Genomic DNA, 20,267 nt, shown 5'->3' on the forward strand with positions numbered 1-20,267 from the left:
TTCTGCTATTGTATCATACATAATGTTTACCTCTTCACTATACACAATATATTAAAATATAATTTATTGATTTCAGAAACAAAATGCATTATAATAAGAATTTAAAACAGATTTTTGTTTTTTTTTAATAAATAAAATAAGTTTGCAAATACATTATAAGACGAAAATACAGGTTGTTTTCATTTTCTGACAATTTTTTTGCCCTGGGCAAGAAGCTTTTCAAGAAATATTTATTTTTGGATACCCAGTAAACTCATTCAGGATAATGGCAGAATAATGAACAATGGTTATCTGCTAATAAATCATGTGTAATTAGTAGAATTCAACCTCAGTAATCTCACTGCAACTCATTAACTGTAGTTCCTTTCCACAAGGTCAAGTGAACAACTTAAGACTACACTAATACATAACTTTGTGGTAAGTAGTAACCAACCAGTTCATTTCAAAATATTTCTGCAAAAAATTATTCAATATTTAAGTGCTGACTACCCTGTTGGAAAAAACATGATAGCTTCTATTGTGTGAAGTCACAACAAATCAATAATCATGGTCCCATTTAGTTCTAATTATTGTTAGTCTACCATAAGAAAAATATAAAAATACTAGTACATAATATTGAGCGTAAGAGAGTTAAAGGAAGGCTAACACATCAAAGGCTATCAACAAGACACTTTTAACTGCATAACAGTTTATAGACATAACTAAAAAACTTAAAAACATAATTTTACTCTTAAAATTAGTAATTAAACTAACAGTAGCAACTGAACTTATTTGTTTAAATGAAAATATAATCGTCTTGATTCATAACTACTGCTTATTTTAAATGGATTTATTCCAAACATTAATTTTCTATCACCAGATATAGACATCATTAATTGGTTCATTTCTTGTGCTATTTTATGAACAGCTGTAATATTTGGTCTTGCATCAGGATCTGATGTTATGCATGATGCTATTAATTGTTTCATCTGTAAGCAGGAATTGATATATTAATTTTTCCCCATTATAAGTAGGTACAATCAATAAAAGAAAAATACGAGGGTAAGTCAATTATTATCTGCAATAAATAAATTATACATTTTATTGCAATATAAATAGGAAACTTACATCTACATCATTTTTCAACATAGTCCCCTTGCATTTCAACACACTTGGTCCATCGTTGCACAAGCTTCCTGATGCCCTCATAAAAGAAGGTTGGTTGAGCTGTGAGCCAGGAATGCACCGCTTCTTTCACTGTTTCATCCGAGGTAAATGGACGGCCCCTTAATGCCTCTTTGAGTGGACCAAACAAGTGGTAGTCAGAAGGGGCAAGATCAGGACTATATGGAGGATGAGCCAGTACTTCAAAATTGAGTTACTGGAGCGTTTAAGCAGTGTGGGCAGTAGTATGTGGATGCGCATTGTCGTGCAACAACACAACACCTTTCGACAGCAGTCCTCTGTGTTTGCTTCAAATTGCAGGCTTCAACTTGGCAGTAAGCATCTCATTGTAGCACGCACTTTATTTTCGTGCCACTTTCCTCACAATGTTCCAATAATGGGCCTTGTGAGTCCCAAAAAACCATAAGCATCAGTTTTCCTGCTGATGGTTGGGCCTTGATTTTTTTTTGCAAGACGAATTTGGATGTTTACATTCCATACCCTGCCATTTACTCTCTGGCTCATAATGATGGATCCATGTTTCATCACCAGTGATGATTCTGTCTAAGAAGATGTACCCCCGTTCGTTACCATAGCGATCCAAATGTTTTTGGCAGAAATCCAAGTGCGTTTGTTTATGCAACTGTGTGAGTTGTTTTGAGACCCATCTTGCTCAGACTTTATGAAACCCAAGTCTGTTGTGGATGATTTCATAGGCACAACCGTGCCTAATTTGCAGATGATGTGCTACTTCATCAATAGTTACTCGTCTGTCTAAGAATACCATGTCACGTGCACGCTCAATGTTTTCCTCATTTGTGGCAGTAAACGTTCGTCCGGCTCCTACATCGTGTTAACACTTGTGCGACCATTTTTGAATTTTTCAATCCATTTGTAGACACTCTGTTGTGGCAACACACTGTTCCCATACTGTACCAAAAGTCTTCAATGAATTTCGGCCCCTGATACACCTTCCGACCACAAAAAAACAGATCACTGAACGTTGCTCTTCATTGGTGTAAACAGAAAGTGGAGCAGCCATGGTTAATGGCAGGACAGCGATAATGGAACTAACCTAGAAGCATCAAACCTGTACAGACATAACAATTAAACCACGCATGCATCATATATGCAACACGACAGCACCACCAACATAAACAAAAATATAACTAAATTGTGGATAATAATTGACTTATCCTAGCATATAATGTTCTAAATATCTAAATGAGTTACAAAAATAGAAAATTAAAATACACCATCTCTAAGAAATATTACTACTGAAATTTATGTACAATGGATTTTAATGAATATTAATTGACTCAAAAGAAACTGTAACTTCATCCTAGACATATGTTATGATATGAGTAAGATTCTGAGATTAATGGTTTGTTATGTTTTTTTTTTAAATTAATGTACCCCAATACACACAGGTGATTCATTCTAGTTTCTTCAATGTAAGTAAATTTAATTTAATCTTGATGCTAAAAATAAAATTTACTGCATAATTTATAGAGTATGAACATTAAGAATACTATACTGGTAATATTGTGCTCTGATAATTTGTTATATCTGACAATATAACTCCTGATAATTTACGCACAAACCTATTGTTAACAAAATTTGTTAATTATCTTCATTATATGCTTTATAAATATGTTTTTAATGCAATAGCATGTACCTTTTTAACTCAAAACACCAGAAAGAAAAAGAAAATTAGTTTGTATTTAATAATTTATTGATTGTTATGAGATAAGGACAACAACAGTTCTTTCTTTAATCTTTCAAGAAAGTCAAACTTGTAAAGCTGTAATTTTTATTCTTGACAAAACAAGACCAAGTAAAAAAAAATCGAATTTTAAATAACTGACATTAAATTTAGTAAATAAAAATATTTATGATCAAAACTGTGTAACAACATTCACCATTCAACAAATGAATATTTAAAATTGGTTTTGTATATAATTTTTTTGTGTTCCTATTGACATTCAGCATTAGCACAAACTGTAAAATATCTTTGAGTTGTCACTTTATCCAACTTAGGCTGTAAATTAGCAATTAAAAAATTTCAGTATTCCTAACTCAGAACATCACTGTTTAAGTGATTCTTTCTCTAAACATTCAAAACATCTTTTGTTCTTATATTATTCATGACAAAAACTGACCAAGTTGATGATATACAGTAGCGTGCAAATTAATGCAAACAGATGTTATTTAAGAAAAAGTAACTTTATTCAGAAAAATCATACCTGTACAATTTTTTAATATATAGTAATTAATATATCCTCCTTTATTCATTAATCACTTCATGTACACTATTTACCATTGATTCAACAAGTGTACTACACATTTTATTGATTTCTTCATCTTGAAACCATAAACCATATTGATAATATTGCTTCAACAAGGTCAATTTTTGTGGTACAATCCATGTTTGAGAATCGATTTTTGACTATTGCCCAAAGATATTCAATTGGGTTTAAGTCTGGGGAGTTACCTGGCCATAGGAGCATTTTAATGTTTCATTCTTTGACAAATTTTTCCACTTTTGACAGTATGGTATGGTGGCCAAATCTTATTGAAACACTCTGTTGCCTTGTGGGAGAATTTGTTTTGAAGATGTGACACAACTCTTCCCTTCAGAATCTTGGTATATCCATCACTTCTCAACATACCATCTACTGGAAGTAACAACCCCAAAACATTTTTTTCTGGGGGATATTTAACTGATTGGTGGATGTGAGCCAGTGATGTATTTTCATATGATGCTTTTCTAACGTAAGGACCCTTTGGCCCTGAACATAAAAATGTGACTCATCAATAAACATAATATTTTTCCAGTCTTCTTTGACCAGTTAGCATGTGCTTTGGCCTGTAAGAGTTTTTTTTTTCATTTCTGATGTTAAAAGCTGCTTTTTAGCTGGCCGATGAGTTTCTGTCCAGCTGCTAAAAGTCAGCTTCTAATGGTTGTCAGTTGTGAATCTGCTCCAGTGGTTGCTAATTCTCAAGTTAAGTTCACACTAGATAATTTTGGATCAAGTTTACTTTTTTTCACTAATAGTTTACTTTTATGGCCACATTTTCTTTTCCTTTTGAGGAGAAAAGAAACCAGTTTTATTAAATGTTTTAAAATAGCACTCACTGTCCCTAGTCCAACACCATACTAAGAAGTTATTTGTCATTGTATCATACTGGTATTTTCAGAGAAAAAAACAATTTTCAAACACTTTCTTGGAGTTATGTCCATTATTATATAGAGTGATTCCAAACTACACGGGCAATCTCTCAGAAAATGATTCTACAGCCAAAAAAAGGAAACAAGTTCTTATTAACATAGGTCAGAAACAGTTCGTTAGTGAGATTTGGCTCATGAAACATTTAGCCCTGCTTTCTGCTCCCTCTGTGAAATTAAACCGCACTAAAATTCTTAGGGTAAAAATCGAGGGGTAAATTTGGTGCTTCCTTATGATTTTTTACCTCAGAAATTGAATAAAAGTGGTCCCAGACTTCTATCTCACTTAGGTTTTAAGAAAAACATGTTAAAACATGGAAAATGCTTTGTCAGAAAATACACTTTTTTAGATTTGAAATAAAATAATTCTGTTCATTTACCAATAAATAAATAAAGATTTCTGGTTAACATTGTAGCGAATGTAATTCTGAGAAAATTTATGTAAATAAGATCTATTAAAATTAAACACAAATTTGAGAAGTTCAACTTTAAAACACACAAACTGGATCAAAAAAATGAGTGAGCAGGTGCGCAATGATTGAAAAACCACATCTGCACTCTAACTGCAAGTGGATTATCTTCAAGAGTTCAATCAGATTTGTTTGCAAAAAAATGGAAGTACCGCTCTCCATTAAGCCCTGGCAGTAGGAAAAAAGGGCAATGAGATTTTCGCAAGAAGATCACACCACATGTTAAATGAAAAAGTGCATTGAAAATGGCTTGTAGCAGTCTGGGGTATTTTCTTCAGCTCAAGTGTGAGAGTGTTTTGATAATTTTTAATGCCATTTCTTGTAAAACAGGATTCATCAGTAATTAGAATATTACTTAGGAAATTGAGATTATGTTCACATTTTCTAATTAATCATCAACAGAATTTCATCTGTTTATCAAAATCAGGTGGTAAACTCTTGTACACATGTTGTATTGAATGGATATAACTGTTACTCCTGTTAGAGATCTACACTAACCACACTCTTGATAGGGAAACATGAAAGCAATGTGGCAACATTCTGGTGCTTGAGGTGGGAGATGCTTGCACCATATTCAATATTGCTTCTTCAGCATTGGCATTTCTCACAAAATGTTTACAACCAGCATCAAATCGTTGTGGTTTAAGCATACCAGTTTCTCGAACTTACCTCAGCAAAACCTCAAATATTTTATGATCCAATATTCATCAATTTGAATAATTTTCCTGATATTCATGCACAGCAGCCAATCCATTTTTATTTAATTTACCATTAAATTAACAACATCTCCGTCAACTCTCCAAATAAAACAAATTTGTGGTATCACCCGCTGTGAATGACTGACCGAACAATAACAACACAAACACCACACAAAAGAATATTCAAATGCTAGACACTGAACTTAATTGCTGATCAGCTGTTATTGTACACCTATGAAAAAATAAAAAAATGTATATGTTTTAGAAGGATGTCTTTCAAATTTATTTTTAGTATTTATGTGTAAAATTGTTTGGTTTAAAATTGTTATCAGTTTTCTGATCCAGTTTGTGTGTTTTGTTCTTTATTAAAGTTAAACTTTTCAAATTTGTGAAGCGTGGTGCTAATACAACAGGAGCAGATTTAAAATTGCTTAAAGATTTCATTGGAATGTTTATGAATTTTTGGTAATCCACTTAAATTAGGTTAGAGATTAAACAAGGATACTACGAAAGAAATTGCATAAGTATTGCATAAATATACATTTAAAATTACAAAAAAGCTTAGGATCATTTTTTTTTAATTATATAAGAAATTTAATTGAAATTAATATAGAAAAACATAAATATAACCTAAAAAAACTCATGAAAACAAAATTTATAATTTAATCAAAATTAAAAATACAAATACAAATAATTATTACGCAGAATTTTTTAATCAGGAACAATGTGTTAATAATAATTCAAATAAATTTTAACCTGTATTTATACATACTCAAGAAAATTCAGATAATCACATAATAATAAAAATGCTAACAAATATTAAAACTTAACTTAATAATAAAAGTTTAACAAATATCAATTATATGATAATGAAAAATTAATCATCACTAATGCATATAAATTCAACCGAATTGATAATAAAATTAACATCACTGAGAACATTGTAGTAGATTCAGAAATAAATCTCAGCACAATGAATCCTACAGATATGGAACAATTACATAATATTATCAGCTACAATATTCAAAAAGCAACAACTTCAGGTTGGTCCTGATGAGCAATGACCTCAGTTTAGATCATAAATACAGCAAAGGGCAAGCAACCAGCTATACTTGCGGCCTTGGAGGCTGTGAAAAAGATTTTGGAGGGCTCACAAAGGTTGATTTTTGTTCTACTGGACAGCAGCCTAGACATGTCTGTTAGGTGGTTACTTGAGTACGTGGGTAGAAGGCAGTGAAAAATCCTTTCCCAGAGAAGTAAAGAAGGTGGCTAAGAAGGGAGGAGCTGACCCTAAAAGGAAACAAGAGGGTGCCATCCAATCCAGAATACTTGTGAAAGCTGGTGGACAGTCTTACACAAACCTTCTTAAGACAGTTAAAGAAAGGGTCACAGAGAAGGAGGTGGGCAAGATTCTCTCCCTTATGAGAGGGATGAATAATGAGATCCATATCCGTGTGAGAGGTAGGGCTAAGGTGGCAGAATCTCTTAAGACCATTCCATGAACATATACCAGGTATTACATTTCTTTCCACAGCAGGGTGAATAGAAGGGTCATTGTCCATATCAAGGACATCGGTACTTATGAGGATGCGATAAGGGTATCACTAAGGCAGTCAGATCTGATGAGGGTTTTAAACTGTCTTCAGTTAGGCAGACCTTTGGCTAATTCTTTCTGCCAAGGTGGGAGAAGTCATTCATTACTGACAAGTTTAGAATTTTGATTGGCTGGGTCCTCTGCAGAATTGTCATGAAAAGGGGAGGAGAAGCATTTTGTTTTAAGTGCTGGAACCAAGATATTGTGGCTAAGTGTCGGGGTCCTGACCATTCCAGACTGTGTTTCAATTGTGGCAAAGCAAGCCACAGGAGAGAACTGTGTCCCAGTCAGATGATGTGTTCTTTGTGTGGTGCAGAGAGGAAGAAATGAAGAGATCTTACAGATTAATTGCAACTAAAATCACGTGTCAATGTATACTAGTTGGGAGGTTGTCACCAGGAAAGATGTAGACCTAGTCTTGATGTCCGAACCTCGAGGAACTGTTGGGGGTAGCTGTGCAGAGAGATTGACTGAGACATCTGGGAGACACCTGATCGTCACAAAGAAATTCGGGTGGGAGGAGAATATACTGACAATACCTCTCAGTTCCTCTTGGAGGAGCTGTTTGTCACTATCCAGTAGATGATGACTGGGAAAACTCCTGGGCCTGATGGTCTTCCAATTGAGGTGGAAGGATTGTGGTTGACGCGGCACCATTCAAGATCTTAGATGCGTTCAACTACATCCTAGCGCAAACAAGTACATCCTGAAGGATTGGAAGGTGTTATGGTTGGTACTGATAAGGAAGGAAGGAAGGACACTCTGCCAATAACCCTTCTGCCTATCTTCTGCTTTGTTTGATCAATAACTTCACGAAGCTGTTAGAAAAGATGCTGGTAATGCAGCTTGCTGACAACATTGCTAGAAACGATGGTCTAAGTCTGTACTAGTATAGTTTTCAGATAGACATCTCAACAACTGATGATGTCAACAGGGTAATGAATATGTACAGCTGCAGTATCTAAACAGAAGATATGTCCCGGCGCTCATCTTCTTTGACGTCAGTGTCGTCTGCAACATCTGTTATGGTCGTCAATCTTCGAGTCACTTGCAGATAAGAGAGGGTTGATACCTGTTTGAGGGAGGCTGTTTCAGTCCTATTTCTGTCTTAGGATTATCATCACATCTAGTCTTAATGGCTGGACCATGTTTACAGTCGATCAGCGTGTGCTGCAGGGATCCGTCCTTTTACCTCTATTGTGGAATGTTGTCTACGATGGGGTTCTGAGAATAGCATTCCCTGAGGGTGTTGCCCTTTAATTTACTAAATTATCATTTAAAAATAAAAAAAAAGGTTTCTCAAATGTGGCAGACCATTTAATAATATAACAAACATAATATAACTAGTTTGGAAAATAATTTAGAAATAGTTGAAAAAGTAAACATTGAACATGAAAGTAATAATAGAAAATTAGAAATTTTAGAAAGATTTTATATAAATATAAACGTAAATTCGGCCTAATGAATCTGCAAACAGAATTTCATGGGGACATTCTTATAAATATTATTTATGTTGGTAATACATTGATAAGAAATTTTATTATAACGTTTTACATTTTTTTAAAAATGTATATTGACTGAACAAGTATTTATTCTACAGATTTTAACGTGTCATATCTCATTTTAATGCGTAAATGTAAAAAAGAAAAAATTTAAAAACATTACTATAGATGGGATTATGCCCAAAAGCGCTTTAATGAAAAAAAAAGTAAGGTTCTTTAATTCTGTACTGTGTGGAGTGGCTGAATTAGTTTATATATATATATATATATATATATATATATATATATATATATATAAATACTCAGTAATTATAATCAATAAAATGGTAATTTCAAAAACATAATAATGATAGCAATCAGTGATATTAAATATATTGCAATAGTGATGGAAGAAAAAAATCTATATTCTTTATATTTATTCATGGTAATAGCTGTATTCATTCATATTTAATAATTTCAAGATATTTATCATCCTTTTTTTATAAACTTTAAATGACATTGATTCCATCGGTCATTAGCCGTGAAATGCTATCATGTTGCAATTTAAAAAGGAAACAGCACAACATTAAGTAATCTATTACAGTAACTGATTAAATATAGTTTCACTATTGTTTTTCATTCTCCCAAAATGCTATAACTTAAGTTTCAAAAAAAATTAATCATTGCTATGATTTGTACATTATGGTTGGTAAGCAATTATTTTAATTTAAAAGGCAAACTTTTGTAATGGACAAACTGAACCAAAGTTTATTTAATGGTTTAATAAAAAGCTTCTGAATATTTTCACTTCTCTTTGTGATCATCTTCAGTAACTAGTTTGTTCTCACACTTGATCTAATGTTTTTTTATTTAGACAGTCATATGTATTTATTTAGCCATGTTAAAAATATTATATTATTGTCTTAAAGAGCAACTCAATTATCAAATATAAAATAATATGCAATTGAAACAAGTTTATATATTCCAGGAGCATGATGTCTCTTTAGTAAATGTATTCTGTGTGTAATGATTTGTTTTATTTTGTTTTTTGTTCTGAAGTATGTTTGTGAACTGTTTTTATTGATAATGAGGTCACAATCAACAAATAGGTGAAAACAGAATACAATCGCTCAACCAAAAACAATGTCCATAGAATACACACACTAAAATCTTCAAACTGCACACTGTTAATTAACGGTAAAACAAAACAAGTTTCAAAGATAAATTAATGGTTTTAAACATATAAGTCAACTATTTATGAGATGGTTTACAGAAGATGACTTCAACACTGACACTCTTCCAATTAATGACAACCTGACACTGGACACCAACATAAAAAAGAGCAAATACTAATTTACTTAAATATTATGCTTCATGTAACCATACAAAAACATATAATGCAGTACGTGAAGAGGCAAAATTGAAATCCAATGTTCTTTTCAACCATATTCTAAATGCATGTCTGCCTAATTGAAAAACCACAAGCACTAATATCAACTAACACCAGTCTCAAAACTGTGAAAACAGCAGCACCAATCACTGAAGATGAATTGTCACAAAGATGACTGAAGATATTTTTTAGTAGGTTTTAAAAAAAAAAATATTTTATTAAAGAATTTTATTTAATCTGTAATTGTAAAAGTTTATGTTTTTGGAAAATCATGAGAAAATATTATTTCTACCATTAGATAGAAAAGCAATAAATGTTTAGATGTTTCAGTACTTCTTTGCAAAATACACATCACTTTAATTTTTTTCTATTAATTTTACATTTCTTTTATAATAAATATCAAGCTATCTGTCACTGCAATAATCAAACAGTTATAAACAACTTGACATGAAATATAAGCATAAATGAAAAACTGCAAAAATAATTAATGTGAACAATAATTAACTTGTGAAATGGTTTTCTATAAGCTTTATTCGTTAAATCAAATATATTCAACCCTACAATGAAACCTGTGCTCATACCTCTCTATTCACCATAGACTGGATTGTGAGAAAACATCATTGCTTTCTGTGAAAGCAAAGTTATTTTTACCTTTTATACCTCAGGTATTTTATGTAGTTCAGTCATAATAAACACTGAAATTAAAAAGAATAAAACACAAAATGAATACATCTCTTTCTGTTATTAAATAATGTCAAATCTTTATACTGCCTCTACTTCATCTGAACAGAATTAGAAGCCGTTTTGATTAAATCTTGATAAAAATTTAGATAGATTAGCTGGACATATAAAAAGTTTTAGATCTCTCATATTTTGTGTGCATTATTAAACAGCCCACCAATCATTCCAAAAAATAAGCCTAGAAATTTCCATGGTACCCAGTTTAAAGTGCAATCCAAAGTTACCTACAAATCTAGCTGTCCAATAAAATTAAAAAAATTTTTGAATTGGATTCGTGTTAAATTTTTTAACTTTATTTGCCAGTATGAACAAAATCAATGACATCCGCAAAAAAAATAAAAAACATAATTTCAAACTTATTAAGCCATATACATCCTTCTACAGATGTTCCTTTTTTCCTAAATTAATATCAAACATTTCCCTTACCTTTTCTGAGTAAATAACTGAAGGTATAGGACTGTAATCACATCTTTCAATTTTTTTACACAATGTATATAAATTCATATAACTGCCATAAAAGGGAGACTGCAATGCTGCTAGCTGAAATTATAATGAAAATTATTTTACAAAATGTTTAATGACTATTAAAAATTAACTTTTTAGTTACAACTTTTTATTAACAATCTCAAAAAAAACGTACAAAGGTGATAAATATAATACAAATCATTGTAACCTTATTTTTATGAGGTGAAATTTTCCATCTAGAAGAACTCTAATGGATCTCTCTCTCATAACCATTTCCTAAGAGTCTGAAGAAAAACCATGCATTTTTTAAGAGTAAAATTTATGAATGTAATATATATAATAAAATAAGTGATATTTATCTGGAGAACTGCCAAATTGGATAAAACCTCAACAGATTTTTAACAAAATGGTGTTAAATCAGATGTAAGAGAAAGAAACATTGTAAATAATGACCCCCTCTCCTCTTTCTGCATTCATCCAAGTTTTAACTACATCTTTGATGAAATGGGCTGAAAATATTCTAACACATTTTAATGTGGAGAAGCTCTGGGCAAGTTCAATAATTCTAAAAAAGCTGACTCCACTTTCCTGCACAACCAATAAGCATGTGCACTAGGTCATGCACCAGGTAGTAAATGTGCACTAGGTTTTTCTGAATCAAGTATGTTTGCAAAGACATACAGGAAAACAATAACATTAACAAAGTATGAAATAAAGATCCTGATATAAAAATTTCATTTGTTCGAAATTTCTTGGAAAAGTACATCTGACTTCAGTGTCTGTGATTAAGAGACCATATGATCAGTTGATGGGCTTGCAAAGAAAAAATTGGTTGCTTGCACAAATTACACATCATATGTTGCAGTAAATAGATTTTTTATTCTGAATAGTACATAATACATCTTTACCTGTAACAGTCTTAACCATATTTAAAGTTAGATGGTTACATTCTATTCAGGGAAAAATGATTTTAACTACTATCATATAATTTTCAATTTCTTTTAAATTGTATTTTAGGAAAAATTAGGAACCCTACAATTTATGCCTGGATTTACCCTACAGACATTTCAGATATTAAACCAACTGTAAAGCCAACAAACAGAAAACATTCTTCTGTTAATCCAAGAGCAGCTCCCATTTTAACTCTACACACCAAGAATGCATTGGTTCTGCAAATCCAGACATTCACAGAACAGACTAACTAGTATCAGACAATCACCCACAATACTGAAAATGGGAAAGAAGGAAACAAGGATAAGGAAAGGGGTAGGTAGTGAGAAGGATGATCCATCCTTACAGTAAACATAGTAGAAGACAAACAATTCTATCTAAAGAAAAACTCATTCAGGCAGTACAAGTTCATCCACTCAAAATTCCTAGGAGACTGGAGCATCTTTACCCAGCTGGAAGCAACACATATCAAAATGATTGATTATCCATTAGCCAGATAAATCTTTGTTACTAGTAAAACTGTTTTTCCCCCCAAAAAAAAACAATAAAGGGCTTCCTTAGAACAATCTCACCTATCCCAGAAATTGAGTAGTGAATTTATCCAAAAAACTAGTAATCAACACTAATGAGATAATTAGATATGCTCAACTGTCAACTAGATATCTAGTTGACAGTTTGTCAGAGATAACTTTATAATTGGAATGAAGATGTATTCTCATTAGTGTTGATTAGTAGTTTTTTTGGATAAATTCACTACTCAATTTCTGGGATAGGTGAGATTGTTCTAAGGAAGCCCTTTATTTTTTATTTTTTATTATAAGTAAATCTGTAACCTGTCATAAAGCTGGGCAGATTCATTAAAAAAAAAATTATTTATTTTAAATGTTAAGTTAATTAATGTATCATAGTAATATATGTAATGTTTTTACTATCTGGGCATAATTTTTCTAATAGCGATGGCTATTGAAGATTTCTTTAATAATAAAGTTATTTCTTTTGAATCAAATTGAAATTTATTAAGCAAGATTACGGTAATCAATATCTTAAAAATTGTTCAGCAACAGCACTGTACACTCCTAAGGATGATGCCAAAAAGTAACAAATAAAAACAAAAGTTGTATAATCATACAAGTGAAAACTGAAAGATATTACTCTTTTAGTAAAAATCATGATAGTAACATCCACGAAAGTAAAAATTTTATTACGTGTAAATTTGATTTGGTTTATCATTAAAATAAGAATATTACTTTTGAGAAACAATATTGTAATATATTTGCTAATTTTTTACCATAGCAGTCAGTAATGAAAGTTATTTAAAACTATAAACTTAGAAACAACCATATATTAATCAGAGCTGTTAACTCATAACAAAATGTTTTTAGTTATTCTAGCAGCCATAAGCATAATATTAAAATTGACTGCAAGCACAACTACAAATATTTTGACATAATTCATTAAAACCAACTTGATTAAGTTTGGTAAATTGTCATTTCAAAAGTTTTAAATAACTTTTATGTAATCTTCACCTGTAACCAACATGGACCGACTTACTTGTGTTTTTAATTAATTGTATTCATCTTGCACAGGGTTTTTGGGTTACAGCAATTGTATAATAAAAAAAGTGTTGCAATTTCTATTTTATGTCAACCTATGTTAAAGATATAAAATATTTTAATATATAGAAATTTTTCATTGTGCTATTAATACTAAAAACCATAAAACATTTATATTTCAATTCATCAATAATAGCAATTGCTATTTAATTTTACTAGTAATACTTTAAATATTGTGAATTAATCACAATTTACCTCATACAATAAACACCCTAGAGACCATATATCGCTACTAATTGTATAAGGTTTCTCCTGAATTCTTTCTGGACTCATATAATATGGTGTTCCAACGAGCGATTGTGCAGCTTTTGTATTTGGACTAAAAAATCGACTTAAACCAAGATCACCAAGTTTCACAATGCCTTTTGATGTCATCAAAACATTTGCTGGTTTAATATCTAATCAAACATTAAAACAGATCATTAATTTTATTAATAAATGTTTTTAATAGTATATGAAATGTCTAAAAAAAAAGATGTTTTAATGAAGTCATTAGTTTTAATTAAATGAATTGTTTTTAACTATGGATTTTAATATTACAGTTAGATATTTATGATCCTGGTTTTCCTAATAGCAAAATAAACAGAAATTTTTTTAAAACAAGAAGCCTAAGTCATTACTTTTGGAAACAACATTTTTATTTTTATAGTTTGGTAGCAATGTAAATCTTATTCAGTACCGATTTCATTTCTCCATCAACATGAAAAATAAGGTACAGTTTTTTCAACCAAAAAAATTAAAATTGAAGGAGTTAAGTCTTTTCATCAGTGGTATTGCACATGGTGCTGATGAAAAAATAATGGTAATGAAATGATTAGGTTAGATGTAATCATTTAAATTAATTTCTTTTAATAAATGGTTAGAAGTAAAACAATCTACTGTGTGTTAATGTGCTTTTTTTCTTTTTTTAAGAGCATTATTACTAATGTCACCGCTTCTCCAAATCCAGCCTCTCTTTTATTTTATCTTACCTCTGTCTATCACTACAATCTCCAATTACCTTTCATTGCTTCTTCAACATTCCTCTCACCACTTCAGGTGGAGATTCAGAAGAGGACTTTTTATTTTGCAGATACCCCTCCTCCCTAAAATTCTTTTTATAATACCTTCATCACTATTTCTATTAATATGGCCAAACCATTTCAGTTTTACATATAATCTTTTAAAAGTTCTTTTAATATACTATAAGTAAAATTTGCATGTTGTGAAAAAAAGTATTAACCACCATATGAAATTAAACGTACAAAGTAAAAGGCATGAAACTGCCTTTACTGACAACAGTTTAACAACTCAAAACTAATAACAAAGTACAGTGGAATTCCTGCAATTCAAATATTGAAGGGAATAAAATAATCGACTTACAGAAAATTCGAGTTATAGAAACATACATACATGTTTCGAAATTACTACTCGCTGTAAATTCACTCACGTAAAATGTACATCACTATGAAAGAAAATCGCACTTTTTTCCATATACAGTCTTATTATCACACAGCAATATTATAACATGACATGATTCAGCATTATAAATACGTATTACCGGTTAGTACCAGTATATAGCATGTATGTAGTTAACTTATCTGAAGAGTATTCATTACTATGGAAGACGCTAAACAAAATGTAGGCTAATAAATACACACGAAAATACTGTACATTAATCACATTTTTTCTCACTGATAATCAATTTATTGCACAGAAAGCGTTAATGAACAAAAAATACAAAATGCTATAACTTAATAAGAATAGTAAAACATATCATTGTTGTATATAAAACAGTATTCAGTTTTAAACTCAAGGATTGTGTTGTACAAGTGCAGTACAATCAACAACCGTTTTTCTATATTTACAATTGTGGAAAAAACCAATTCTGGTACATCATCTTTTGACTCAACGAATTGTCGAACAGAATCAATGTAACTCCTATTAAAGTTGGGGGCGGTACGCAGATGTCTAGGAAGTCATTCTCATTTGCCTTTGCGTAAATCCTATTAATTACAATATCTTTGTCAGCAGGGTATTCGGCTGCTACCAATCTTGGTCTATAAAAATATAATCCCTGCTAGTTTGTTCATATTCCAACAAAATACGGATTTTTGTGGATTTTTATATCCAGCTTTTTTAAAACGGTTAAAAATTGTTAGCTCAGTTACATTATTCCAAGATTTTGAAACTTCTGATAGATAATGAAAAAAAATTAATTTCTGGTAACGTTTTCATTATAATCCTTTTCCTGTACATTTGCTTAAAATTTTGTATAATGCCCTGATCCACTGGTTGGAGGTAACATTTGGTGGAAAGACAACGCATTTTATCGATAACAATTCCTGAGGAAACGATTTTGGATGTGCCGGAAGTTGTCAAATAGAAAAAGCCTTTTTCGAATGATAATAATCCGATTTGAATAACCAATTTTAGAAGATTTCACTAGTACCCCACGCTTTTCTATTGGCTTCGTACTGAATAGGCAAAGATTTAATGTTAGCGAAACAACGTGTATTTTTCGATTTAAAAGACGTTTCAACTTTTCTGTCCCCGACATGTTCGCACCTAAAAGAACTGTGACGCGGTCTTTATTTCGTTTCCCACTATGGCATTCACCACCCTTAAACGTTAAAGTTTTGTCAGGTAAACATTTGTAAAACAGTCCAGTTTCGTCATCGATAATAATGTCCGATTTGTTGTTTGTGCCCATAATTTCTTTTAGCGTAATATTTATCTACGCATTACAAACTTCATTTACACTGGTACTTTCAACAGAAACAATTTTAAAAATTATTCCACGCCTATTTAAACTTATTAAACCAACCCTCACTAGCTTTGAAATCCGTACAATTGAACTGTCTCGCAGTACTTATTGCGTACTCCGCTTTTTCACGTACATTTGGTTCGCTGATAGATAAATTTTGATCGCAGATGTTTTTAAACCTCTCTAAAACAGAATAAGAACACTCTTATTTACAGCAGCAAACAGACACTATGACTAACTATGCATTCTGACACTATGGATACGAGCTAAGACGGTTATTATAACGACATATTAACAGATACTTCTTACGACAATCGAGTTCGGTGAATACTGAAGTATAAAATTTCTCTCTTTACTATATGTTGATTCTTACTTTTTTATTATCGCAGTAACGGAGGCGAATCATGCTTATTTCATATTTCTGAACTGAAACTAAAATCGGTATTAGAGGCCTAATTTTAAACTTCGGGTTTTATATTTTTTGTAATAAACTAATCAATCACATTTTTTACTTCGACTTATAGGAATTTTGTTCGAGTTATATACAATACGGCTGGGAATTAGAATAAATTTCGAGTTATAGGTATTCGAGTCGCAGGAATTTGAATGTATATTTAACAAAAACAGCATATTAAAGAGAGAATTGCAGCAAAAATTAAATATAATATTTGAGCCCCATACAAAACAGGTTTCCTAACACTTAAAACACAAGGGATTTTCTGGGTATGTAATTACAATATGTTGAATACAGAATCTACTGTATTCTGCTTTATTTAGTTAGCATGATTATGTTTTATTAATAGGCTGTTTTCACACAATGTGTAGTAAAACTTCTTTTTATTTGCCCTTATCAAACAAAATTACTTTTTTATTGATCTAATTTTTATAAGTTTTTAAACACTATTTTACAGTCTTCTTAAGTAGGATTTTTCATCCTACTAATAACCAACCCATACAAGTTCACTTCTTGACATGATTAATGAAGTGAATTATTTTTCTGTTTAAAAAAATTAATTGCAGTTTCATGATGCTGAAAATTTGAGTTTAAGGGTAAATTTTCTTTTAACATAATTTTAATTTTCTCTTAGGGTAAATTAGATTTGAATAACAATGTCACAGGTGCACACTTTTCAGGGTGGGGAGGGGGTTAGCATTACTATTCTGTAAATGATCCCCTAAGTTCAAACATAACCAGATACTTAATTCACTAGGTTTACAAATTATGAGGAAAAATTTTCGGCCAGGATTACTAGAAATTGATGATCCCATTGGTAAGGCTAATTGATTGTACTATTTGTTCTTGTATATGAAGTAATTATATGTTTTGTTACGTTTCATATTAAAATTTAGACTTCAGTTATCTGTTACAGTATTTTATTGTAGTCTTGTGACTTATGAAGTATTTAATGGTTTCTTGAACTGCATGTAAATGTAAAAATTGCTTTTATCAATGCAAGTATGGAGTTGTGTAAATGTGGTATGTTGTATGGAAATGTGTAAACAAGTAATATGATGCTCATACCTTTCTGGCTCATATTGTACTAATTTTAAAAATATAGAAATACTACACTATGAGAAACAAAAGCAAACAAAGAATATAGTATACTAACATCATACCACAGTACAAATTAAACATAAAACAAAGTTAAACCATTCAAACATTAATGAACAAATTTTACTTCAACATACATTTCTCTGACACAAGAAATTACTAAATTCCTTGAAGTTACAACATTCAAAATAGATAATTTAACACACTTTCAAGATGCATTAAACTTACTAAAACATATTCACAATATGGATATATAATTCTAAACCCCCATTTTTATAACCAAATTTTTTATATATTTTTTACACTATCAGCCAGAAACTAAACTGAAAAACTAAAAATACAACACAACATCTAGCCTAGATTAATACCAAGTAGCTATTTATTATTAAACGGTGTTAAAGAGTATCTACATTTATATAGAACATTCTATATAAAATAAAGAAAAAAATTAAAAACGTGTCTAATGATAGAAATACATCACACTAATGTAAATCAACCAGCAATGATAGATAATTTCCAATAATTTCAAGAAGAAAGTTACAAACAAAATTCACAAAACACACAGCAACCCATCCGTGTAAAAATTAAAATAAATTAAATTTGTGTACAAATTATTTAATCATATCTACATTGAGCAAACTGAACACATATTCTACACAGATAGAAGAAACAACAGAATTATATGTTGCTAACAACTCACAAAAAAGGACACTACAAGAGATGGTAATGCTCATTACCTTACATAATAATGGGTAACATTACAATAATAATAATAAAGATACATAGATCTTTACTCAATTTTCTATTTTAAGAAAGTGAGAGAATAATTTTATGCATTAAGGTATATGTATGATAAAAGGTTAATCTGCTCCTTTCATATAATGTTTAAAATTACAAGAATTTTTCAGTTTTTTCAAAAACATATTTTATTTTGCTTTGTTTCACAGACAATCTAACACTGTATAAAAATAAAACATAAAAAACGGTTATTTAATAGGTAAACAATGTTATTACCTCTATGCATGATGCTTTTTGAGTGCATATGTTCTAATGCACTACATATTTGTACAAAATACTTCCATATGGTTTTTTCTGGTATTAGTTTACAATGTTTTCTGAACTGGTTTATCATAAATGAAAGGTCTCCAGCATCAGCTAATTCTAGTACTATATATAATTCATTGCTTTCTATGAATGATGCTAAATATCTAATAACATTAGGATGATTCAGTTGCTATAAAGAATAAAAAAAAACACGAAAAAAAAGACAATTACTAAATAACAAATCAATTAAGTTTTTTTAATAGAACCATTAATACATAAAAAGAAAAATATGAATTTAATAATTAAGAAAAATTAGTAGGGTTTTAATTGTTAACATATTCTTAAAGTAAAATTTTCTGCAAGAAATCAAAATGCTAATTTATTCAAAACAATTATTCCAGTAAAAGAAAGTAATTTGTTCCAAATCAATAAAAATGCGTAACATATTTACATTAAGTTATCTAAGCTATAAAAAAATATTTTAATTTAGCTTAAATAATTAGAATTTTGCATAAAAGCATATTTTTTTATCTTATGATGAAATCCTACAACATAAACAATGGTTTATAAATATATATTAACTGCCAAAAATATGCAGCTTATTTATTGTGTTTAAGTATAAACACCGAAAAATGAATAAATTAAGGTAGATTTTAATTATACCTGCAGCAAATTTATTTCTTTCATACAATCTAACCGAGCTTTTGCATCAACCATTTCAAAAAGTTGTACTTTTTTCAAAGCCACTGGCATACTATCTTTCAATGACCTTCCTCTGTAAACAACACTAAAATGTCCTTTTCCAACCTGATCTTCTATTACAAAACTGTCCAAGGAATTAAACAAAGCATCTTTTAAATTTGAACTCGTCAGTGCTAAAAGCTCACTTTCAGACATGATGTAATAATACTTCCAACAGAAAAGCAATATGTATGCTTACACTGTTGGGTCTTTTTATGTTAAAATATCAGTGACATTAATAGAGAAAAGATTAACAATTTATCTGATCCAATAAAAATTATAGATAGCAAACTTCTTTCCAAACACAATATTCTGACTAACAATAGATAATGGTTGCACAATCAATATTCGTAATAGCTTTGCATGTCAAAACATTGTCAATTCTCGCTCCTCTAATGACCGATGCCAT

The 20,267-nt window shown here is 30.5% G+C and overlaps 1 protein-coding gene across 1 annotated transcript; it reads right to left on the reverse strand.

The window, feature by feature from the left end:
• Positions 1 to 756: 756 nt before the first annotated feature.
• LOC142320265 (serine/threonine-protein kinase Nek7-like) lies at positions 757 to 20,203 on the reverse strand. Its single transcript, XM_075357966.1, has 5 exons — positions 19,781 to 20,203; positions 19,088 to 19,307; positions 13,971 to 14,173; positions 11,173 to 11,286; positions 757 to 968 (listed from the first exon to the last, which is right to left on the reverse strand). Exons 1-5 carry the CDS (start codon positions 20,012 to 20,014, stop codon positions 768 to 770), a joined length of 972 nt encoding a protein of 323 aa, XP_075214081.1. The 5' UTR covers positions 20,015 to 20,203; the 3' UTR covers positions 757 to 767.
• Positions 20,204 to 20,267: the final 64 nt, after the last annotated feature.

This window comes from Lycorma delicatula, chromosome 2, assembly GCF_047948215.1.
Source record: "Lycorma delicatula isolate Av1 chromosome 2, ASM4794821v1, whole genome shotgun sequence".
NCBI lineage: Eukaryota > Metazoa > Arthropoda > Insecta > Hemiptera > Fulgoridae > Lycorma > Lycorma delicatula.